The 20,178-nt window shown below is 48.8% G+C and overlaps 9 protein-coding genes and 1 non-coding gene across 10 annotated transcripts; 4 read left to right on the plus strand and 6 right to left on the minus strand.

Moving 5' to 3' along the window:
- Positions 1-300: 300 nt before the first annotated feature.
- Positions 301-1,251, minus strand: HD556DRAFT_159710 (uncharacterized protein). Its single transcript, XM_041309760.1, has 2 exons — positions 392-1,251; positions 301-336 (listed from the first exon to the last, which is right to left on the minus strand). Coding segments are annotated over exons 1-2 (453 nt in total). The 5' UTR covers positions 844-1,251; the 3' UTR covers positions 301-335.
- HD556DRAFT_159702 (uncharacterized protein) lies at positions 994-2,265 on the minus strand. The gene is made up of 3 exons (XM_041309759.1): positions 1,686-2,265; positions 1,354-1,630; positions 994-1,171 (listed from the first exon to the last, which is right to left on the minus strand). Exons 1-3 carry the CDS (start codon positions 2,111-2,113, stop codon positions 1,145-1,147), a joined length of 732 nt encoding a protein of 243 aa, XP_041163441.1. The 5' UTR covers positions 2,114-2,265; the 3' UTR covers positions 994-1,144.
- Positions 2,266-3,883, minus strand: HD556DRAFT_159701 (uncharacterized protein). The gene is made up of 8 exons (XM_041309758.1): positions 3,776-3,883; positions 3,691-3,726; positions 3,465-3,636; positions 2,815-3,412; positions 2,699-2,764; positions 2,584-2,649; positions 2,517-2,530; positions 2,266-2,445 (listed from the first exon to the last, which is right to left on the minus strand). Exons 3-8 carry the CDS (start codon positions 3,624-3,626, stop codon positions 2,419-2,421), a joined length of 933 nt encoding a protein of 310 aa, XP_041163442.1. The 5' UTR covers positions 3,627-3,636; positions 3,691-3,726; positions 3,776-3,883; the 3' UTR covers positions 2,266-2,418.
- Positions 3,884-4,905: 1,022 nt separating this feature from the next.
- On the minus strand, positions 4,906-5,583 carry HD556DRAFT_1348773 (uncharacterized protein). The gene is made up of 2 exons (XM_041302324.1): positions 5,318-5,583; positions 4,906-5,267 (listed from the first exon to the last, which is right to left on the minus strand). The coding sequence occupies exons 1-2, from the start codon at positions 5,492-5,494 to the stop codon at positions 4,944-4,946; spliced, it is 501 nt and encodes a 166-aa protein (XP_041163443.1). The 5' UTR covers positions 5,495-5,583; the 3' UTR covers positions 4,906-4,943.
- A 1,392-nt stretch (positions 5,584-6,975) lies between these two features.
- On the minus strand, positions 6,976-7,881 carry HD556DRAFT_1439970 (uncharacterized protein; the record flags this gene model as incomplete). The annotated part of the gene is made up of 2 exons (XM_041306030.1): positions 6,976-7,491; positions 7,561-7,881. The coding sequence occupies 2 exons, from the start codon at positions 7,879-7,881 to the stop codon at positions 6,976-6,978; spliced, it is 837 nt and encodes a 278-aa protein (XP_041163444.1).
- Positions 7,882-8,334: 453 nt separating this feature from the next.
- HD556DRAFT_1288094 (uncharacterized protein) lies at positions 8,335-11,339 on the plus strand. Its single transcript, XM_041299354.1, has 5 exons — positions 8,335-8,538; positions 8,599-8,889; positions 8,935-9,319; positions 9,401-10,684; positions 10,738-11,339. The coding sequence occupies exons 1-5, from the start codon at positions 8,392-8,394 to the stop codon at positions 11,115-11,117; spliced, it is 2,487 nt and encodes an 828-aa protein (XP_041163445.1). The 5' UTR covers positions 8,335-8,391; the 3' UTR covers positions 11,118-11,339.
- A 972-nt stretch (positions 11,340-12,311) lies between these two features.
- On the plus strand, positions 12,312-13,406 carry HD556DRAFT_1525403 (uncharacterized protein). Its single transcript, XM_041309263.1, has 4 exons — positions 12,312-12,406; positions 12,469-12,551; positions 12,608-12,685; positions 12,752-13,406. The coding sequence occupies exons 1-4, from the start codon at positions 12,398-12,400 to the stop codon at positions 13,215-13,217; spliced, it is 636 nt and encodes a 211-aa protein (XP_041163446.1). The 5' UTR covers positions 12,312-12,397; the 3' UTR covers positions 13,218-13,406.
- Positions 13,407-14,677: 1,271 nt separating this feature from the next.
- HD556DRAFT_1439973 (uncharacterized protein) lies at positions 14,678-15,070 on the plus strand (the record flags this gene model as incomplete). Its single annotated transcript, XM_041306031.1, has 3 exons — positions 14,678-14,779; positions 14,822-14,933; positions 14,979-15,070. 3 exons carry the CDS (start codon positions 14,678-14,680, stop codon positions 15,068-15,070), a joined length of 306 nt encoding a protein of 101 aa, XP_041163447.1.
- A 3,287-nt stretch (positions 15,071-18,357) lies between these two features.
- On the minus strand, positions 18,358-18,783 carry HD556DRAFT_1201644 (uncharacterized protein; the record flags this gene model as incomplete). Its single annotated transcript, XM_041296399.1, has 2 exons — positions 18,358-18,624; positions 18,676-18,783. Coding segments are annotated over 2 exons (375 nt in total), but the record flags the coding sequence as incomplete, so codon positions are not given.
- Positions 18,784-19,757: 974 nt separating this feature from the next.
- On the plus strand, positions 19,758-19,840 carry HD556DRAFT_t43. The gene has a single exon. It is a non-coding gene; the product is annotated as a tRNA-Glu (tRNA).
- Positions 19,841-20,178: the final 338 nt, after the last annotated feature.

Consider the following 20,178-nt stretch of genomic DNA (forward strand, 5'->3'; position numbering starts at 1 on the left):
CCCTTTCCATTGGGAACGGAACGATAACAGGCCGGATAAGTCATACTTGAATGCGTCTACCTCAGACTCGTCAATGCAGTCGGCCGAAAGGTCGCAATGCGACTCAGCCGAGGGTAGAACCTTGCCAGTGACATTGACCCCGTGGACCAACCTCCCCTCCCCCAGTAGGTATTTACATGCTGGTCTCCAAAATATACGCATGTCATGCCTGTCGTTCCCCAACGCCTCACGCATGACATGCGTCTACCAAGTCAGAGATGACTGACGATTCAATATCAATTTCGTTGAGGTCTTGATACTTCCCACTTCCGTGCACACACTGCCCCGTGACTTCCTCTATTCCAGGACTTGAACAACATGCAAGCACCGTCATGATGAGGGGACTACTGACTATTGACCAAAGCTCTCCAGCATGTTGCTGGCTACAGTCCTCAACTCCTTCACAGCAATGATGATTCCCTCTCCCTGCTCTAAACCTCCCATCTCCGGTCCCACCTCCAATCTCAACGCCAGGCCCATCTTCTGCAGTTGCATCTTCGGCTCCAGACTTTCAAGAAACTCATCCACACTTCCGATGAGCAACTTGAGATCAGATTTCGAAGCAATGTGCATATACTTTTTTGTGCCACCCACAAGAACAGGGAGGGGATTGAAATGGCGTGCATCGTCAATGTCATAGGGAGGTTTGTTCCACGCGCTTCTCATCACGTCCCACCATTGCTGCTCCGTAACAGAATCGAGCGATGTGACTGGTGTTTGATTAGGTGTGATTTGGAGGAAGATACCGGCTATGTAAAAGGCATGCTGCGTGGGTGATTCGGAATTGCAGTACTTTGGAATCATACTGATGCACCGATCGATATGACGATCACTAGACAAATGGGAGTGCCAGTTGGAATTCCTCGCAAGGGCACAGACCAGTTCGACATATCACAAGTCGCGGTGATAATCGACAAGGCGGTCAGGAACATTGGCGGGTGTTGTACCTGGGTGTGGACAAACCACAGACAGGATAGCGGGGGAAAGCTTGGTAAAAACTATGTCCCGTAGCGTCGAATCATCAATGACATCAATCAAGGCAATTTGTTCTCGGGCACTGTTGCTATCCATGTAGGCGATTAGCCTCTCGATGAACAGATGTTGTTTAGCGGGACTGCAGCACATTCCCATGCTACTCAGCAGTAAGAGAATGTCATATACCGCTTCATCGTCAAAATAGATGTAGTCAAGGTAGTCTACAAGCCAGTCAAAGTCTTCTGGTGTGTGCGAATTGCCTTGCCAAAACCAGTCGGCTGACCACAGCCTGGCAGGGTCCCGAGAAACGTCAGAAGCAGCGAATGTGAAGTGCAGTACCTTTCGCAGCACTGCCAAAGAAACCGAAGCATCTTTTTGTTCGGATGATCTCGCTCGTGAATAAATCTTCCTGCACACGTCCAGGTTCCGCATGGTGTGGAATAAAGGACGATATGAACGTCCAGCAAGCTCAATGATGCGACAGATAATGTCGAGGAGTCTCAATGCCCGGCGGGCGACTCCTGTCCTATCTTGGTCGAGTTCATCTCCGTCGTATGCCCAGAGAGCCTTTTGGAACTGCGCCAAAAGAGACTTCCTGAGTCGAGGCAGAGTAGGGCTACACGATCTCTTTGTTAATGAAGACAGAAAACTACAAAATGAGTCGATGGCACCTTTTATCAATTCGAACTATGTCTTTCTTGTCAACCTGAGCTCCGACCATGACGCAAGCAAGAAAAATGCAATTGGCCACGATTTGTTTTGACGAAGAGGATGGGGATGATAGTAGCTTTGACATCACTTTTATCGCGAGGTCTTCTATGTCTTCGTTCACTCGCCCAGTAACAAAGTGATAAGGAAGGACATGCGACAGCCACTCAGGGAGGGAGTCAGGGGAAGCCTCTGACCAAAAAATGTCCCACCTATTGCCATCTGGATGACAAAGATTCATAGTCGTGTCAAGCACTGTCTGGTCGGTTGTGCGCATGGCCAGGGAAATCCCAACAAACATGTCGAAGTCTTGTCTCCAACGGACAGTAAATTCGCCACGATCAGGATATGCTTGAAGAACACATCCATAGTATAGATGACTTAGAGCCATGGCACATGCAGAGGCCTTCTCCTTCAACGATGGTACGATGCGTCCCTGAATGTTGACGCAGCTTATGAAAATATCAAACAGCTGATGCAGTATGTCTTGAACGTCAGGATCCAGGGGCCATTCGACCTGCGGAACAAGCCTGGCAGCGGCAATAAATACTTGAGGATCCGTAGATGTCTCGAGCAGCCACTTGACGCTAGGTGCTTCGAGATCGTTTGTGGGTATGTCAGGGAGATAGAGGGTAAGGGTGGGATGAATCTCCGCCAAAACATCCAGATACTGGCCGAGCAGTTGCGCCTCTGAGTCTATAACCTTGTTGAAGAGTATGAAAACCAAAGAATGCAACCAGTTATGAAGTCCAAGTGATTAAATGCTAAAGAGATCATTGTGTGGATGTACCTACCGGAGGTACAGGACCTGGGAAATGATTGAGCCTTGAGCATTTTTGTGATAGTAGATAAGATCGTCACCTCTAAATACTTCAGATGATAGGGTCCATCCCAATCTAACGATACTAGACAATCGTTCCAGCACGGCTAACATGAAACGGTCAAAACCTGTGCGCGTGAAGAAGACATAACTCACCATGCAGTGACATCATGAGCCACTGGAAATAACAGGACACTCGTTTGAATGCCAGGTGGAGAAATCCTGCAATATTGATTCAGATAGGGAACAATCACCAGAATTCATGATCTTACTGTCGATGCGCAACACGTATAATATCGTCGATGTCGGTGTCTGAAATGGACAGGCAGTAGATATCAGACACGCCATCACAGTCAGGGAATAAAACAGAAATCCGAAGACCGTCGTTCCGATGATGACCCAGGCAATGCTCGCCTGCTCGTACCACAATTTGGCGCCAAGAGCGATCCCAAAGAGAAGAAGAGATATCTGAAGTAAGACCGGAAAGGATTGTACGACAGCATCGAAATACCATGTGACGAGGCCGTTGAACTTCTCTTGCCTGCGCTTCCCTTGCTGCTCCTGCGAGCCGCGGCCATATCTATTCGACTTGTAGTACCCGAGCCACTGCTTTCCCAGCACAGCACCGAATGCAGCAAGCAAGCTCATGGACAGACTCGCATATGCGATCATTTGAATCCATAAGGTCGGCGCAGTCAGAAACCACGTAGATGCTGGGTCTGCAGGCTTGGAGCCTGCCTCAGCGAGGTTGCCGAGTCCGATCTGTACAAGTTGCTTCAAAAGGGCATTCGTGGTGTCACTAGGGTCGGGACTGAGATTGGACTCCATCGCAACAATGAAAGACGTGCTGACAGCGGAGAAAAGACCAGACTGGTTAAACATCAGCCTCAAAATGGAATGTAGATAAGCACGCAAAACTTACAAAGATCAAGACAATGTCCATGTCGGTAGTGTATCGCTCGAGGAATTCGCTGTCGTGTTCCTCCGCGACTCTTTTGTACACTCCCCAGAAACGAGACCGTTCGTCCTTTCCACTCTTCGACACAATTGTTGAGTCCTGGAGAATATCCAATACTTGCTTCATGATGTTTGCTCTGTGTGTGGGGCGTCGTTAGCTGCGATCGCTTGGCTTCAAGTTTTTGGCTCACAAATCGCTTAAAGTCGGCTGATCCTTCTCCGCCTCGCTGAGACAATTGAGAAATATGTTTGACGTCATTATTAACAAGAACTTACAGAGCTAAATTGCTGACTGGTGGAACATTGGATGTACTTTCCTGTACCAGAGGTCCCGCATTCGAACTGCAATTCTAGTGAGGAGTGGCGAAGACGCCCGTCAGGGCAGAAACACATACATTCCTGATGGCAGCGCCACCAAAGGTTCAACATTTACCATCTTGTCCCTGTCTTGCTGTTAGACGGGCGACAGATTCCAGGAAGCTGCAGCTCACTCCTCGATGGGTCCTACGACGTCATACTGCGAGGGAGGCTGCTCATCATTCAAGTTGGTGCATTGATTCTCGTTGTCGGTGCCTGATGCTGGTGACATGAGGATGTTATACCTACTACTATATTGAATCTCAAGAAAAACGCGAACAAGCAGCCGAGCTTGTATTTCAAATTCCAGATCATTGGTAATCATCGAGTAGAATACTTCCAGGCCTCCCCATCGTACAGCCCTACCACACAACAAAGCTCAAGCAGCTCGGCACTTATGACAGCCATTGAAAATGTATTCGTTCCCTGCCCGAGTCAATGCATCTGCTGAAGTGCGTCAGTGTTTCCCTCAAGTTCCTGTCCAATTTTAACGGTCCAGTCTCGATGCTACGCTTTGTTTGTGGCGTAACTGGGTCTTCTCCGTGTTGTCAAGGTCAGGCAGTCTGACTAACACGCTGCCGTCTCCATGGAAGCTTGTTCAAACTGTTAGTCTGGTCAACCGTCAACCGCTCATGCCACGCAGTGAGTGGACCACATATGATTGCATAATTTGACCCGCAGCTCTGGTATGGATACTTGGCAAAGACTCGCCCCAAGACGTGTTTTTGTTTAGTTCTCATTCGCAGTATGATTGCTCATTGCCTGGTATTTGTTGACGAAGCATATCTAGCTCCTGTCGGCAGTATTTTCTGCGACAAGATATCAATAAGTACCTTAATAAAGCTTCTAGATGCCAATGGTTGTCGAAGGATACATTCGTACTCAGTACTTGATGTAATTGTACCTACATCTGCAAAATGACTGAAATGAACGCTTAACCTACGCGCGTTACGAACACTTACGACTTCAGTAGCGAACTCAGGCGATTGGTGGAGGACTCGGACGTCGAATTTACGTCGTAAACTTTACGGAATTCGATGTGATTAGATGTGAAAGATTATTATTATCAGCGCGTCGTACTACTGAGCTAATGGTTGGCCACTCGGAGGCCAACCTGTTGCTGTACCCCATCAAACCTCGCACTCAAGACATCCGAAGCACGAATAGTTCGAACGATCGCCATGATATCTTGGTATGCATCGTCGAACGTGGCCGAATTCACTGACACGTCAGTGAATCGGCCTGTGCGATGTGCATATAGCACACAATAGATCGCAGCGCCGCAGGATGCGAACACTCGGTCCATTGGGCCTTCCAAGTTGGCGTCCCAACCTCCGATCAACACGTCGATAACCATGTTGACGAGGACCTCGTTTTCGAGTAGCCGTTCGATATCCACGTCGTCGACAGTCTGCAGGTGTGAGTGAGAAACAGTCCCGCTGATGATAAAAAAACGGGTACCTGCTCATACAAATGTAGGTACCTCCCTCCGTCTAGCAGCGTTTGGATTGTGTCCCGTTTGTGCGCCGCCTCGTCGAGCAGGGAAAATAAAGGTAGGCGGAGGCTGTAGCCTAGCGGAACGGTATTGAGCGCATGTACTTTGAGAGCGCGTCGCATGTCTGCTAATGAAGCCACCATGTAGTTATGTATACCTTTGATGTTCTCGATATCCACTAGTAACTTATCAGTAGTAGATGATTTCGAAACAAATAAAACATACCTTGACCGTAGAGCTCAATTCGTGCGTTTTGCAGCGCGGTTTCGATCATCGTGTTGCGCATTGCGTCATTCGGAGCACCGTCAGTATTAGCAGCCACCGTAACGATCAAGCCCCGAAGTTTCTCTTTAGCGAGCTCCTTATACTGTCGCACCTCTTTTGAATCGAGTGCGATGCGCGTCGAAATAGGTGCTGCAGGCTCCTCGGGCGCATTGGCTACTGGTATCATGGGTGTGGGAGGTAGGTTCGTCTTTTGTCGTCGTCTCCCGCTGTCCGAAACGTGTTTTGTGCGCTGTATAGTCACTAAGTTAGTATTCAAGCTCGGAGGAATGATCACTTACACGAATAACGCCTTGGGTTTGCTCCCCACGGACGTTCTCTCCCACATGGTAGGGTGCAAGGGCAATGAGTCGCGAAACCCCCCATGGGGCCATAGACCCGCTCCCGAGATCTGGTTGTGACGGCAGCCTTGATCCTTCACCCTGGAGAAGTGCGAATGCGCCTGCATACGCCTGCGACTGCGCCGTACCCGTGTTCCATTCGTGGCGTTGATGCTGCTGGGGCTCATACCGCTGGTGAGCTTGATACTGCTGGGGAGGTTGGTACTGGGGCTGCGGCGGCGGCTCATACTGCTGGGGAGGTTGGTACTGGGGCTGCGGCGGTGGCTCATACTGCTGGAGAGGTTGGTACTGGGGCTGCGGCAGCGGCTCATACTGCTGGAGAGGTTGGTACTGGGGCTGCGGCGGCGGCTCATACTGCTGGGGAGGTTGGTGCTGGGGTTGGTGCTGATGGGGTGGGGGCGGCAGATATTGTGGTACCGGTAGTTGATACTGTTGGGGCTGAGGTGCCGTTGACGCTTGATGGGAATGCGTGGGATGCTGCATGGAGGGATTCATCTGAACCTGGTATTGTTCAGGCGTTTGTACGCGATCACCGAGTAGGTTGAGTTGAGTGATGACTGGCTGCCCACTGGGGTTGAGTTCTGAATTGACTCCAGGCCGGAAACCTTTCTACACGGCAGTCAGGAAAGAAGAGCGAACAGAATTTAGATCGTACGTACTCTTGCGGGGTTGGGCTTTCGCCTGCTGGTAGTGGAATTGGCTGGAGGATTGCTCATCGATGCTCGTGGTGTGAATCCACGTTAGTTATCTGATCTTACCCAATGCGAACGTACTCATCGATCGCCAATCAAACGAAAGCTTCTGTTATTCAGAGCGCTAAAATACAACGTATAGAATTGAAAAAGATCATGATCAGGGGTCTCGTGATAGGAACTCAGAACCTGCCAGGAAAGTAGTGAATTGAGTCAAAAAAGGATTGTAATTGACGCCGCCGGCCCATCTGTCCGCACTCTGTCCTCGTGGACAACGTTCAACCTGAAAGGGTAAGTTTGTAAGTTGTTTCATTTTAGGGTAGAGACGTGGCTACCTTCCGCCTCGTCATTGTCCGAGTTGCTACTGTTGTCGCTATGATTATACTTGTCATATTGTTCCTCCTCACCAGGTTCGTACTCCGTATCGCTACTGTTCTGGGGGAACCTGTGGGAGACGTATTTGGTAGCAAGCGATGATATGGACGACATTTGGAACAGCTGTTCGTCGGCTGTAGCTAAGTCTTCGAGTTCGCTATCATGTGACTCCGCAAGGCATTCGACATCCTGGTCTAGGGCCGGAATATCCCGGTCCACCAGGAGCTTCTTGAAGAGGTGATAATCCGAGTCTGCCATTTTCAAGCGCTGCTTCTCCTCGTCCTCAAATGCTATGAGGACTAGCTTGTTGAGTTTCGCCTCTTCGATCTCCCAACCGAGTTGCAGGAGTTTTTGACGGCTATTTTCTCGTGCAGCGTGCTTAGCATTTGCTACTAATTTGATTGTATCATCTGAGAAGGATGAGAGACCGCTCAAAAAAAGGTCTCGCCCCTGTAACAGTCAAATACACCATAAATAATCAGTTATTCAGTGGCTTCAATACTTGCTCGCCTTAATGACATCATTAAGAGTGATGTCAGAGTGATGATTTCTTCGGACTGCCTTCATGGCAAAACGCAGCCCGACTTGGGTGGGACGACGTGTGAAAGGGTGGCTTCTGTTTGCAGAACGCACTCCCCGCCGGGAGCTGCGAGAGCTGCCAATAGGGGACTCGTGACCAGAGCGAATTGAGTTTGAGGAGGAGGTCGCTGAGCGCGAGAAGGGGACAGAGTCTGAATGTGGGAGGTCTGTGGTCAAAGCAATGACCTTCTCTTCCGCTGATTTGGAAGGGTTGGAATTACAGAGGGACTCAACACGAGTCCATCCGCTAGATCCTGACATAGTAGATACAGATGACGAAATATGAAGGGATGGGGGAACCATAAGTACAGCTGGATGTGTATCTGCTACTATCTTAGCAAGCAGTGAGGCAACAAACCAAGTGGGTCGGAGTTTGAAGAAAGTTGAACGTTGAATCCTGGCAGGAGCACGATGGAACAGGCTGACTCGGGCTGCACTGCAGCTGGACTAGAAATACTACACGATCACAACGGGTGAGTTAGGCCGCATCAAATAGTAGCAGTGACTGACTGACTTCATCACGCTGACTTCATCACGATCAGTAGTTCCTCTGCAAGATGCCCGAATTGCAGACTAGAATTCGTCTCAAATCTCGCTGTTTTGGATCATCTCAATGATCCGGTGCATTCTTGTTGGAGCAACGAACCCACTTACCGCTTACCAGTTCCTCCAGCTTTTCAACGAGGCGATAGCGGCCAGGAAGAGGTAACTGGCCAGTATCATTCAAAATCAGGGTACCTTTTTGGTCGGGGACACAATATCTTGCAGACAATGGAGGATCATGATCCTGACCAAAAGCGCCGCAGAGCAATAAATCCCTCATACCCATTCGTCGATCAGGCTGAATGGCAGCTAGCAGAATTCATCGTGCAGCGGCTGACCAAAACCGACATTAACAAGTTTCTGAAACTAGACTGGGTGAGTAGCATCCGCCTTTGCAGTTCCACACTGTGGCTAACAGCCTGAACTTCACCTAAGTTTAAAACTAGTAGATCCCGACCATCCTTCAAGAGCGCAGATCAACTATTTGGCTGGATTGATGTATTGCCAAGTGGCCCTCAGTGGCAATCAACGACATTCGAGTTTATCGACTACACAACTGCGAGGCCAATGGAACTCATCTGGCGTGACGGTCTTGAAGTCGTTAAAGATCTCTTTGCAAACCCGATATTTTCCAATCACATGATGTACGATCCCCACCTTGTTATGACTGGCTCAGAGCGTGAATACGGCGAATTCTTCACTAGTGAGAGGGCTTTCACCATTCAAGTATGGATCTTTGAATAAACGAAATTGCTCGCTAATCTTTAACAGAATGACCTTCCAGAAGGCGCCACTATAGTACCAATCATTCTTGCATCTGACAAAACGCCCGTAACCAGGATGACAGGAGGATTAGAAATGCACCCAATATTCCTTACGATTGGCAATATTCAATCCGAAGTTCGAATGAAGGCCACCGCTCATGCATGGCGTTGTATCGCATTTATCCCAATTCCGAAGTTCGATGCTCACGCAGACTATCAAACGCTCCTCCATGCCCGTCTCTTCCACAAATGTATGGACACGATATTCGCCAGATGCAAAGTTGCCACAAAGATTGGTGAATACATGGCAGATCCCATGGGTTATATCCGGCACTGTTTTACTCCGCTTGTCGCCTACACAGCCGACCTTCCTGAAGCACAGCTTGTTGCTTGTGTCTCGAAGAACGCATCACCAGTCACGATGGCCACTCAAAGTGACTTCGGTAGTGCTCATATCTATCCCCCTCGAACAGGCCAACACACGCTCACGCTCATCTACGACCTATCCAAACGCATTGATCCATGGAGTGTACCGCGCTTCCAAGTCGAAGCTAAATCGTTGATGCTTAGTGGCGTCCATCAACCGTTTTGGAGAGATTGGAGGTTTGCGGATCCTGGTTATATGTTGCCTGGCGAACTCCTTCACACCTGTCATAAGTTTTTTGGTGACCATGCTCTAAAATGGTGCAAGGAAGTTGTTGGGGAGGAGGAACTCGATGCGCGTTACAAGGCTCACCATAAACGAGTCGGAACACGTCATTTTGGCTCTGGCGTCTCCCACATCAGCCAGATGACTTGCCGGGAACATCGCGACATTGAACGCACCATGATTGCCACTATCGCTGGCGCGACAAATGCAACCCCCGATTTCGTTCATGCTATACGTGCCCTCACCGAGTTCTTTTATCAGGCACAGAGCCCCGTGCACACCGACTCATCCATCGCTTCTATGGTTCAGTCCCTCGACGAGTTTCATCGCTTAAAACAAGGCATCCTCGATGCCGGTGCTCGGAGAGGCAAGCGTGGAACCATCGACAACTTTCTCATCCCAAAGTTGGAGTTGTTTCACAGCTTTGCTGGATCTATCAGAGCTCTCGGTGGTTTGATACAGTACTCAGCAGACGTCAGCGAACGGCTGTTGATTACTCACTGCAAGTTTCCATTCGAAAGGACCAGCCGGCAAGCCAAGAGTTTTACTTTACAGGTTGTTCAAATTCTCAATCGCGACGAAACCATGCAGCGTTTCAATCTTTACACGCTCCTGCAGACGCATGGCGCACCGCTCGTTAATGCCATTGCTGCTGAAGATGATATCGTCGCAGAGACAGATCCTACCTTGGCATGGATAGCCCGCACGCTCCCAAGTCAGCAGAAGCGCTTCCATGGTCCACGTCCAGTCCGCAACCACTTCATAACAGGACTTCTTTCTGCAGAAGCTACTGCTGCATTCCATGTCACGGTCGCACCTGATCGAAAATCATTTACCGTCCCCGATCTGCAGTACACCTACGCCCTTCCTGACTTTGCTGTGGCGCTCACTGAGTATATTAGTAAGTCATCCCAGGGTGCCCCAACAACATCGTGGACCTGTCGGGGAGGTTCGGTTAGGACGTGGAACAAGTTCCGCATACAACTCCTCTCCAACTTCCAGTCACGAGTTGTCATGCCAAGTCAAATCGTCCAGTCGTATCCGCCCTCAGAGGCATTCCCTTTTGGGAATTGTGACGCAGTTCTCGTACAATTAACTGAGAGTAATGGTAAGATTTTTACTGCGGTGCCATTCAGGTGCTTACTACTACAACCTCTGCAGACGTCTACATCGCACAAGTGCGTTGCGTTTTCCAACCTACCGCCAAGAAAGGCCGTACTTTGCCTCGCTATCTTGAAGCTGCACCTCTCTTATACGTTCAATACTTCCAGATCAAAGCCACGCCTGCTGACGAGCCAAGCGTTGGGATGTACAGGGTGAAACGAATCTTTCATCAGGATGAGACAGGTCGGATCTTCCGACCTGGCAGCATCATTCCACTGACGGCTGTTACTTGTGCCGTCGAGCTCGTCCCTGTGTATGGTTCGAAGATGAATCGCACGATAACTGCTGCAAACTCGTTAGAGGTCTGTGATGATTACTACCTGAATAAATTTTCAGACAAGGAGGTTTTCCATACGATGCACACAGATCTAATGTAGATTTTTTGCGTATTGCCTGTAGTACTAGTTCTGCAATTCATTATCTGCACACCTGATCAAGTTTAGATATGATAATCTTGCACCGCTTGTGTCATTCAGTTGTCATTCAGTTCCCCGTTCGCATTTTGGCCTAGTTAGTTACTTAATGCAACTCGTCCGAGACTAGGCCAAATAGGGATCGTTGAACGATGCTTTCGCGACGGTTTCAGATATCAGATGTACTAGCCTAGACTTTTCATGTGCATGAGTGCAATTTCCTAGCTATGATAAATTTCCGATTCACGGAAAATTGCACCGTCACGTGTGATTAATATTGCCTTGAACCAAATGATGCGGTAGAGCACAGCCACTGGCGCTCCCGTGAAGTTCTACTACTATCGTACTTGTAAATGGCACAAGTCGGGCATACTTGGACGTCAGAACTTGCTGGTACGTCATGTTCCTGATATTCAATGATGCATATATTCATGCAAGGATGTCAACCGCAGACTAAACAAGTCCCTTTTTTACTCCATCGACGTACTGCCTAACATTAGTAGCAATAAACAAAATGCACTATCACGGGACTTGCACAGACTCTATGATCAATCGCGCGTCTGATCTCATCCCTTCTACCATCTTACTGCTAAAATTGACAACTCTCACCCGGTCCTGCCCACAAGGATGAAAGTCTCAAAGCACTACGCTTGGACATGCAAAGAACCTAGTGGCTTAATGGGTTGGTCGAGGAGTGCCTGTTGCATGGCCCAGGCCGGGCACGACGACAAAGACCTCTAGAAATTTGTCGGACCTTGGTATCATGGAATTCGACATCCATGTCGGTCTTTACTCGATTCTCCACCTTAAATTCCGATCGGCCTGCATATGTCTGGTAAATAACTCTATCCTGGTGTTCGCTCGATGCTGTAACAGATGATGAAGTATTCAAATGGATGTGGTTGCTTCAACAACAATGCGTTCACGCATTACATGGCCCATATCCACTAGTAACCTCCACAAAGTATCCTTGTACGAATTCTACAAGCGTCTGTCCACTGAAAACCACAACTCTGCATGTGTTTGCCAATCGCAAAGCGCAATACTACAACCGCAGTAGGGTCCACAAGCGTCTTTCCACTGAAAACATGCGTTTGTCCATCGCAAAGCACAATACCACGACCACAGCAGGGAATGGTATATATACCTACCCTAATACTTACCCAGCACCATCATCCGCTCAAGTTCAATCGTACATTCACCTCACAAGTGGTATTCTCACTCATATTCTTATATAACCAAACATGCCAAAGGTAAGCCTAATCAGGCGCATACTTCGTGCATTGACTTGAATACTAACTCTTGTAATATTTAGACCTGCGCTTGCCCTATCTGCAACCAAAATTTTCCCGGCTTCGACGACTGCAAGGTATACGAGGCCATGCATTCACCAAAAAAGTACGTGTTTCTACCCTATGGTATGCAGCTCACCTAACTTATATTCGCTCACATAGTGTGTACTTCTGCCCCTGGGAGGGGTGTATATTTGCGACACCGCATGAAGCAAGCTTCCATTATCATGTTGATCGGTAGTACGTGGTCATTCATCGCCATCATCGATTCCACCTGATCAACAATTCTATTTGATTTCATTGTAGTATGGGCGAGCGATCCTTCATTTGTCCTCGCGAGTTCTGTAACTACAGAACTCACACCTCTTCCAACCTCACACAGCATCGCAAGAAAAAACATGGGTATGTTCCTCGGCCGTGCAATCGTTGTGGTCCTTCTGCAACAAATTCATCCGGGGCCCAGGCGTCGTCCCAGCCTCCGCCGCCGGCAGAGCCCCTTCCCCTTGGTGCATTCCACCAATACCAACTCCAACCCATCCAACCGCAAGCCATGCAATCCTATCTCACCCAATACCAACCCCAATCCACTCAATACCAGGCTCCCCTACACCAGTCGTTGGAAGTCTTTCACGGCCCAGCAGGTACCGCAGACTACTACACCACGTACACCAGAGTCGCGAGGGCCCCCGATAGGTGGACTGAGGTATGCATATGTCCTGGGGTGCTGGAGAGTTCTTTGAAGAAGCCACGGGATCAGTGTAGGCGTTATTAGTTTTGCGACATCTCAAGAATCGAACGTCACTTTCTGTGACTTTTTTTCGTTCTTGCTTTCTTGGTGATAGTCGTTTTTTGTTTATTTGTGTACCATGAGGAACTCTGGGCACCCTTCCACTCGTTTATATATTTCATTTATCACTTTGCGATGTTTTCCCTGGAGGATAATACATTCTTTTATATGTAATTCGTTCTGAGTTGTGAATGTTCGTCTTCCTCAAGTTTGATTCCAGCGTGATCACCGCTCAGCGCTCATTCCCCGTGTAGTTGAGGAATCAGTCAGTAGGTGCTTTGACACAGCCAGCAGTTCCAAAGTCCCAATAGATGTTGTACGCATGCATGTGACGTTATCATTAGATCGTGATATAAGCACTGGTGCGAGGACGGTGACCGGTACTTCTACAGAAAAATGGACTGATCGAGAGTACGGTGTCGTGTAAAATTAGGAGCCTATGGCTCTACATAACCAACGAATACTGTCACGATCCACACATGTGCATGATCAAGTGCTTTACTTACACAAAGGGAAGCGAGGGCGCTCACAGCTGCATCAGAGAACAGTTTAGTCTTGTGTTAAAACAGTTCAGCAGAGTCTGATTCGGCTTGCACAAATGGGTCATTCACAGCCGCAACCGTGGCCCTTTATCGCTGCTTTGCTGATTCGGACTGAACACCATAGTACTAGTACTGGCACTATTTTTCACACAACGTCTGTAAAGAGTCGCATGCGTGTACGATGAAACGAATCGTTCCAAGTCAGCGAGCTTGGCCAGACCATCAAAGAATCATTCGATAAATCGTGACGCAGGAGCTGGAGTGCATAGTTGTCACGATTCTCTTCAGTAACGAACGTGTTCTGAATGAATGTGAGGGCACTGGCATACTATGAAATTGGGTCTCGTTTTGTGCAGAAGATCTTTGGTGCTGTAGCTGAGGAGCAGTGAGGAAATAGATACGACCAACAGCCGAGTGCAGACGAGCTTGACATCTAGATTTCGATCGGACGTCCGCATCATCATGAAAGCAAAGTGATTCAAATCCTCCGAAAGCTGCAAGAACCATGGCCCGGAAAAGAGCTGATTACTACAGGAATTAATTTCAAATTCAGGTTTGGGTAATACTATTTACATGGCGTTTTGCGAACAAGCAGCCGAGCACAAGGACATTGAATTTCAAATTCCAGATATAATTGGTAATTGAGCCGATCAAGAGTCGACCAAACAGCCCTACCACACAACAAAGCTCGGCACTCATGACAGCCATTAAAAATCTATTCGTTCCCTACCCTGCTAGTCAATATTTGCCTCTGCTGAATTGCGTCAGTGTTTCCCTCAAGTTCCAGTCCAATTTGGTTCAGTCTCGATGCTACGTATACTTATCATGAACCTTTGTTTGTGGCGTAACTGATGAGTGTGTGGTCTTTATAGGGCCTAGAATCTGTGTCCGTGCATGATTCTTATGAGTCCGCAAGCTAGCAGCATTGAGAATTTGACGTACATCATCCCAGACACCTCCATCGCGCTGCATGCATCGGACGTCCTTGAGAAAGTAGTTATGAAGGTATGTATCACTCATGCTAGTCGATCGCACCCTTCGCCACAGTTCCGGACCCAACGCTCATCCAACAATTTTCTCACATCGTTCTGCAGTGGCCGGCTGCTGAAAGGCCTACGTGTGGCAGTTTCATCTGAACAGGCAACCACGCTTCATGAAGGTGAGTCCATGTCCTTTGACAACATCATTTGCGTCTCACATGTAGAAGCTCCACCCGTCGCCCGGACTTCCTATGAATCAGAGGCTGAGACTGCGAAGCCTACGCTAGGGAAGCTCGGATGGTCTATCGACAACTGATAATATAGAAGGGCAGAATGACGCGGAGCGTGAGGAGGAGACAGACGGCGCTGATCAGGACAACACTAATTTGCTTCCGGTGGATAAATTTATTGATTTCAGCGCTATGATTTACACCTCTGCCAAAAAAAGGCGATTGTAATAAGGACACCAATGGTGTTTAATACGTCTGCATCTGTCGCCTTATCCTTGCCTTTGTGTGCATATCGACGAAGGGATGTGACCGGGGCAGCTGAGCACAGAACCTTGTCTAGTTTTGTCCCTGTGTAACAACCTCCCCTCCTCCAGTCAACATTTAGATCCTGGTCTCCTAGATGTTTGCATTTCATGCCTTCGTTCCTCACGCTTGGCAAGCATCTACCAAGTCAGAGATAGCTGATAATTCAATATCGAGTTCGTTGAGGTTTTGATACTCCCCACTTCCGTGCATACACTGCCCGTAACTTCCTCTATTCCAAGACTCTAACGCAGCATGCAAGTCATGATCAGGGGACTAATAATTACTGACCAAATCTCTCCAGCATGTTGCTGGCTGCAGTCCTCAACTCCTTCGCACCAATGATGATCCCCTCTCCCTCCTCTAAATCTTGCATCTCCTGTTCTATCTCGTGTAGTCGCCTCTTCCGTCGTATGTCCCGCTCCAGTTCTTCGACAAACTCATTCACATCTCTAATGAGCTGCTCGAGATCAGATTTCGAAGCAATCTGCATATACTTCTTTGTGCCATCCAGAAGGACAGGAAGGAGTTTGAAAGTGCGTGCGTTGTCAATGACATAGCGAGGATAGATCCACGCGCTTCTCATCACATCCCACCACTGCTGCTCCGTAACAGAATCGAGCGATGTAACCGATGTCTGTTCGGGTGTGATTTGGAGGAGGATACCAGCTACGAAAATCGCATGCTCGTAGTACTCGGAATTGCAGTACTGCGGAATCATGCTAATGCACCGATCTATGTGGCGGTCCTTAAACAAATGGGAGTGCCAGTCGGAATTTCTTGCGAGGACAAAGACCAGTTTGAGATAGCACGAGTCGCGGCCATAATCGAAAAAGAGGTCGGGATCATCATTGGCGGGTGTTGTACCCGGGTGCGGACAAAGCACGGACAGAATAGCGGGGGAGAGCTTGGTTAAAATCATGCCCCGTAGCGCCGAATCATCAATGACATCCATCGAGGCGATTTGTTCTCGGGCACTGTGAGCAGCGTGAAGAGCGGCGTGGCGTAAATGGAGAGGCATGTTACTGTCTATGCAGGTGACGAGCCTCTCGATGAACAGATGTTGTTTAGCGGGGCTGCAACACACTCCCATACTACCCAGTAACAAAAGGATGTCATATGCCGCTTCGTGGTCGTCGGAATATATGAAGTCGAGGTAGTCCACCATCCAGTCGAAATCTTTTGGCGAGTGGGATATGCTTCCCCACCAAGACGGATCCCACACCCGGGCAGGGTCACGGGATACCTGGGCAGCAGCAAAAGTGAAGTGCAGTGCATTTCGCAGAGCCGCCAAAGAAACCGAGGTATCGTTTTGTTCGGATGACCTCGCTCGTGAATAAATCTTCCTGCACACGTCCAGGTTCCGCATGGTGTGGTATGAAGGAGAAAGGTGACCTCTGGCAAGCTCGAGGATGCGACAAATGACATCGAGGAGCTTCCATGCCCGGCGTGCGACTCCTGTGCTATCTTTGTGGAGCTCGCCTCCATCCCATGTCCAGAGAGCCTTTTGGAACTGCGCCAAAAGGGACTCACTGAGTCGAGGTAGAGCAGAACTGCATGATCTCTTCGTTAATCATGACAGAAAAACTACAAAATGAGCCGATGGCACCTTTTATCAATCCGAACTACTATGCCTTTCTTGTCAACGTGAACCCCGACCATGACGCAAGCAAGAAGAATACAATTGGCTAGAATTTGATTCGACGGAGAGGATGGGGATGATAGCAATTTTGATATCACTGTTATCGCGAGGTCTTCTATGTTTTCATTCACTCGCCCAGTTACAAAGTGATAAGGAAGAAGATGTGACAGCTGCTCATAGGTGGAGTCAGGGCAAGCCTTTGAGATCCCCCAATTTATATCTGGGTCACAAAAAGTGACAGTCATTTCAAGCACCGTTTGTGCGGCTGTGGGTATGGGGTCGTAAATCTGAACAAACACATCGCGATCTTGCCTCCCGCGGATAATAAAATCGCCACGAACAGAATCTGCCTGAAGAACACATCCATAGTATAGATGAGTTAGAGCCACTGCACATGCCGAAGCCTTCTCCTCCAAAGACGGTACGATGCGCTCCTGAATGTCGACGCAAGTCGTAAAAATCTCAACCAGTTGATGCAACATGTCCGAAACATCAAAGTCCAGGGGCCAATCGACCTGCGGGACAAGCTTTGCAGCAGCAAGAAATACTTCAGGATCTGTAGATGTCTCAAGCAGCCACTTGACGCTAGGCGCTTCGAGATCGCCGGCGGGTATGTCAGGGAGGTCGAGGTTAAGGGTGCCATGATTCTGCGCCAAAACATCCGGATCCTGGTCGAGCGGTTGTGCCTCTGAGTCCACAACCTTTTTTGAAAAAATGCAGAACCAAAGAACGCAGCCGGTTATGAAGCCTAGTGATTAACTGCTGAATAGATCGTCGTGTGAATGTACCTACCACATGCACAGGGTCTAGGGGGTGAATGAGCACTGAGTATATTTTGAATAGTAGATGAGATCGTCACCTCTAAATACTTCAGACAATCGGGTACACCCCGATCTGATAATACTGAACAGTCGTTTCAGCACGCCTGTCATGAAACGGTCAAAACCTGTGCACATGGAAGAAGACATAACTCACCCTGCAGTGCCTTCGTGAGCCACTGGAAATAACAGAAAGCTCGTTTGAACCCCAGGTGTAGAGCGCCTGCAACGTTGATTCAGATGGGGAACAACCACCAGAATTCGGTAAAATGATCTTACTGTCGATGTGCAACACGTGTAATAGCACCGATATCGGTGTCTGAAATGGACAAGTGGTAGATATCAAACAAGCCATCACAGTCAGGGAATAAAACAGAAATCCGAAGACCGTCGTTCCGATGACGACCCAGGCAATGCTCGCCTGCTCGTACCACAAATGGGCGCCAAGAGAGATCCCAAACAGAAGAAGAGAGATCTGAAGTAAGACCGGAAACGATTGCACGACGGCATCAAAATACCATGTGACGATGCCGTCGAACTGCTCTTGCCTGCGCTTCCCTTGCTGCTCCTGCGAGCCGCGGCCATATCTGTTCGACTTGTAGTACCCTAGCCACTGCATTCCCAGCACCGCCCCGAATGCAGCGAGCAAGCTCATGGACAGACTCGCATATGCGATCGTTTGGACCCATAAGGTCGACGCGGTCGGAGACCACCCAGATGCTGGGTCTACGGGAATGGAGCCTGCCTCAGCGAGATTTCCGAGTCCGATCTGCACGAGTTGCCTCAACAGGGCATTCGTGGTGTCGCTAGGGTCGGGACTGAAATCTGACTCCATCGCGACAATGAAAGACGTGCCGACAGCAGAGAAAAGACCGGACTGGTCGAACATCAGTCTCGAAACGGAACACAGATAAGCAGGCTGACTTACGAAGATCAGGACGATGTTCATATCGCTCGTGTATCGCTCGAGGAACTCACTGTCGTGTTCCTCCGCGACTCTTTTGTACACACCCCAGAAACGAGACCGTTGGTCCTTTCCGGTCTTCGACGCAATCGTCGAGTCCTTGAGAACCTCCAATACTTCCTTCATGACATGTGCTCTGCGTGTAGGGCGTGGTCAGCTGCGATCGCCTGGCTTCAAGTTTTTGGCTCACAAATCACTTAGAGTCAGCTCGTCCTTCTCTGCCTCAAGCTTTGCCACCTCGCTGAGACAAATGAGTATGTTTGGCGTCATTATTGACAAGGACTCACGGAGTTAAATGGTCGACTGGTGAAACATTGGATATACTTTGCTGTACCAGAGGTCCCGATGGCTGTGAAGGTCCAGCATTCGAGCTGCAGTTCTAGTAAGAAGTGGCGCAGACGCCCATCAGGGAAAAACACATACATCCCTGATGGCAGCTCTGCCAGAGGTTCAACATTGATATTCTCCCTGTCTTGCTATTAGACAAGTGACAGATTTCAGGGAGCTGCAACTCACTCCTCGATGAGTCCTACGACGTCGTTTTGCGGGAGAAGCTGCTCGTCGTGGTAGGTGCGTTGATCCTCGGCGTCGTCGGTAGCTGATGCTTGTGACATGAAGAAGTTATAGGTACTATGTTGGAATTGGATTCCAAGAAAAGCTAGTGAAATTTGGAAGAGTCTCAGGTGAGCGGACAGAGCAGCTCGAGAGATGATTAACAGCAAATCGTTTAGGCGGCTACGACTCGGACCATGACGAACACGTGCTTGCGAGGGTTGACAACGTTGGCGCCTCGATCGAGATATCTGAGTCTCAGCGGCTTACTGATGCGGCTTCCTGTAGTGAACTAAGAGCTTAGTCTGCCTTACTATCATGATTGTGATAGATCCTTCTAGGTCCGGTCTTTGTGATATCATGTTTGAGGCATAGCACTCCATTTGAAGTAGTTCGGGAATATTTGACATTTACCGTACTCATCCTGGAAACTGGAAGCCACGAACAAGTACTTCCCGGTGATGATAGATATGACCCGGATGATTCTCGATGTCTCGGATATGGTGTAATGGTTAACATTACCGCCTCTCAATCTTAGAATTCGCGGTAGCTCGGGGTTCGATTCCCCGTATCCGAAATGCCGATTAAGTTTTTTAGAATTCAGTCTTCATCATGATCATGGCAAGGGGCATTCTAGCAACCGTCGGAAGACCAGTTGGTAATAAAAGAACTATTGGACGCCCCTCTTGTGTATCTGAGGCAAGACCCAATTTTACCAGTGGGATATAAAATAATCATTTACGCGGCATCAACCTCGACCCGAGGTCTGTGGATGTTAACGTGCACCCGACCAAGCGCGAAGTCCACTTTTTACCACCATCGAGCGAATATCGGATGTCATTCAGCAGAATCTCGCCAGTCGCGAGTATTCCAGTGTCAGGTACATGTACACTCATATACTCACATTCCTACACC

The sequence above is a fragment of the Suillus plorans genome (genome assembly GCF_016647745.1).
Source record: "Suillus plorans strain S12 chromosome Unknown HD556scaffold_12, whole genome shotgun sequence".
Classification (NCBI taxonomy): Eukaryota; Fungi; Basidiomycota; class Agaricomycetes; order Boletales; family Suillaceae; genus Suillus; species Suillus plorans.

Bases quoted from the DNA above. Each gene is read 5' to 3' on its own strand.
- HD556DRAFT_159702 (XM_041309759.1), bottom strand. From the start codon at position 2,113: ATGGCTCTAAGTCATCTATACTATGGATGTGTTCTTCAAGCATATCCT. The intron at 1,631-1,685 runs GTGCCATCGACT...GAGATCGTGTAG, and splicing joins ATAGTTCGAATTGATAAAAG to CCCTACTCTGCCTCGACTCA. The intron at 1,172-1,353 runs GTACTGCACTTC...ACTGCTGAGTAG, and splicing joins CTTTGGCAGTGCTGCGAAAG to CATGGGAATGTGCTGCAGTC.
- HD556DRAFT_159710 (XM_041309760.1), bottom strand. From the start codon at position 843: ATGATTCCAAAGTACTGCAATTCCGAATCACCCACGCAGCATGCCTTT.
- HD556DRAFT_159701 (XM_041309758.1), bottom strand. From the start codon at position 3,626: ATGAAGCAAGTATTGGATATTCTCCAGGACTCAACAATTGTGTCGAAG. The intron at 3,413-3,464 runs GTAAGTTTTGCG...ATGTTTAACCAG, and splicing joins TGGACATTGTCTTGATCTTT to TCTGGTCTTTTCTCCGCTGT. The intron at 2,650-2,698 runs GTGAGTTATGTC...GTTTCATGTTAG, and splicing joins GCTCATGATGTCACTGCATG to CCGTGCTGGAACGATTGTCT.
- HD556DRAFT_1525403 (XM_041309263.1), top strand. The intron at 12,552-12,607 runs GTACGTGTTTCT...TCGCTCACATAG, and splicing joins GCCATGCATTCACCAAAAAA to TGTGTACTTCTGCCCCTGGG. The intron at 12,686-12,751 runs GTACGTGGTCAT...ATTTCATTGTAG, and splicing joins CATTATCATGTTGATCGGTA to TATGGGCGAGCGATCCTTCA.
- HD556DRAFT_1348773 (XM_041302324.1), bottom strand. From the start codon at position 5,494: ATGGTGGCTTCATTAGCAGACATGCGACGCGCTCTCAAAGTACATGCG. The intron at 5,268-5,317 runs GTACCCGTTTTT...TCACACCTGCAG, and splicing joins ACCTACATTTGTATGAGCAG to ACTGTCGACGACGTGGATAT.
- HD556DRAFT_1288094 (XM_041299354.1), top strand. From the start codon at position 8,392: ATGGAGGATCATGATCCTGACCAAAAGCGCCGCAGAGCAATAAATCCC. The intron at 8,890-8,934 runs GTATGGATCTTT...AATCTTTAACAG, and splicing joins AGAGGGCTTTCACCATTCAA to AATGACCTTCCAGAAGGCGC. The intron at 9,320-9,400 runs GTGTCTCGAAGA...CCCCTCGAACAG, and splicing joins TGAAGCACAGCTTGTTGCTT to GCCAACACACGCTCACGCTC.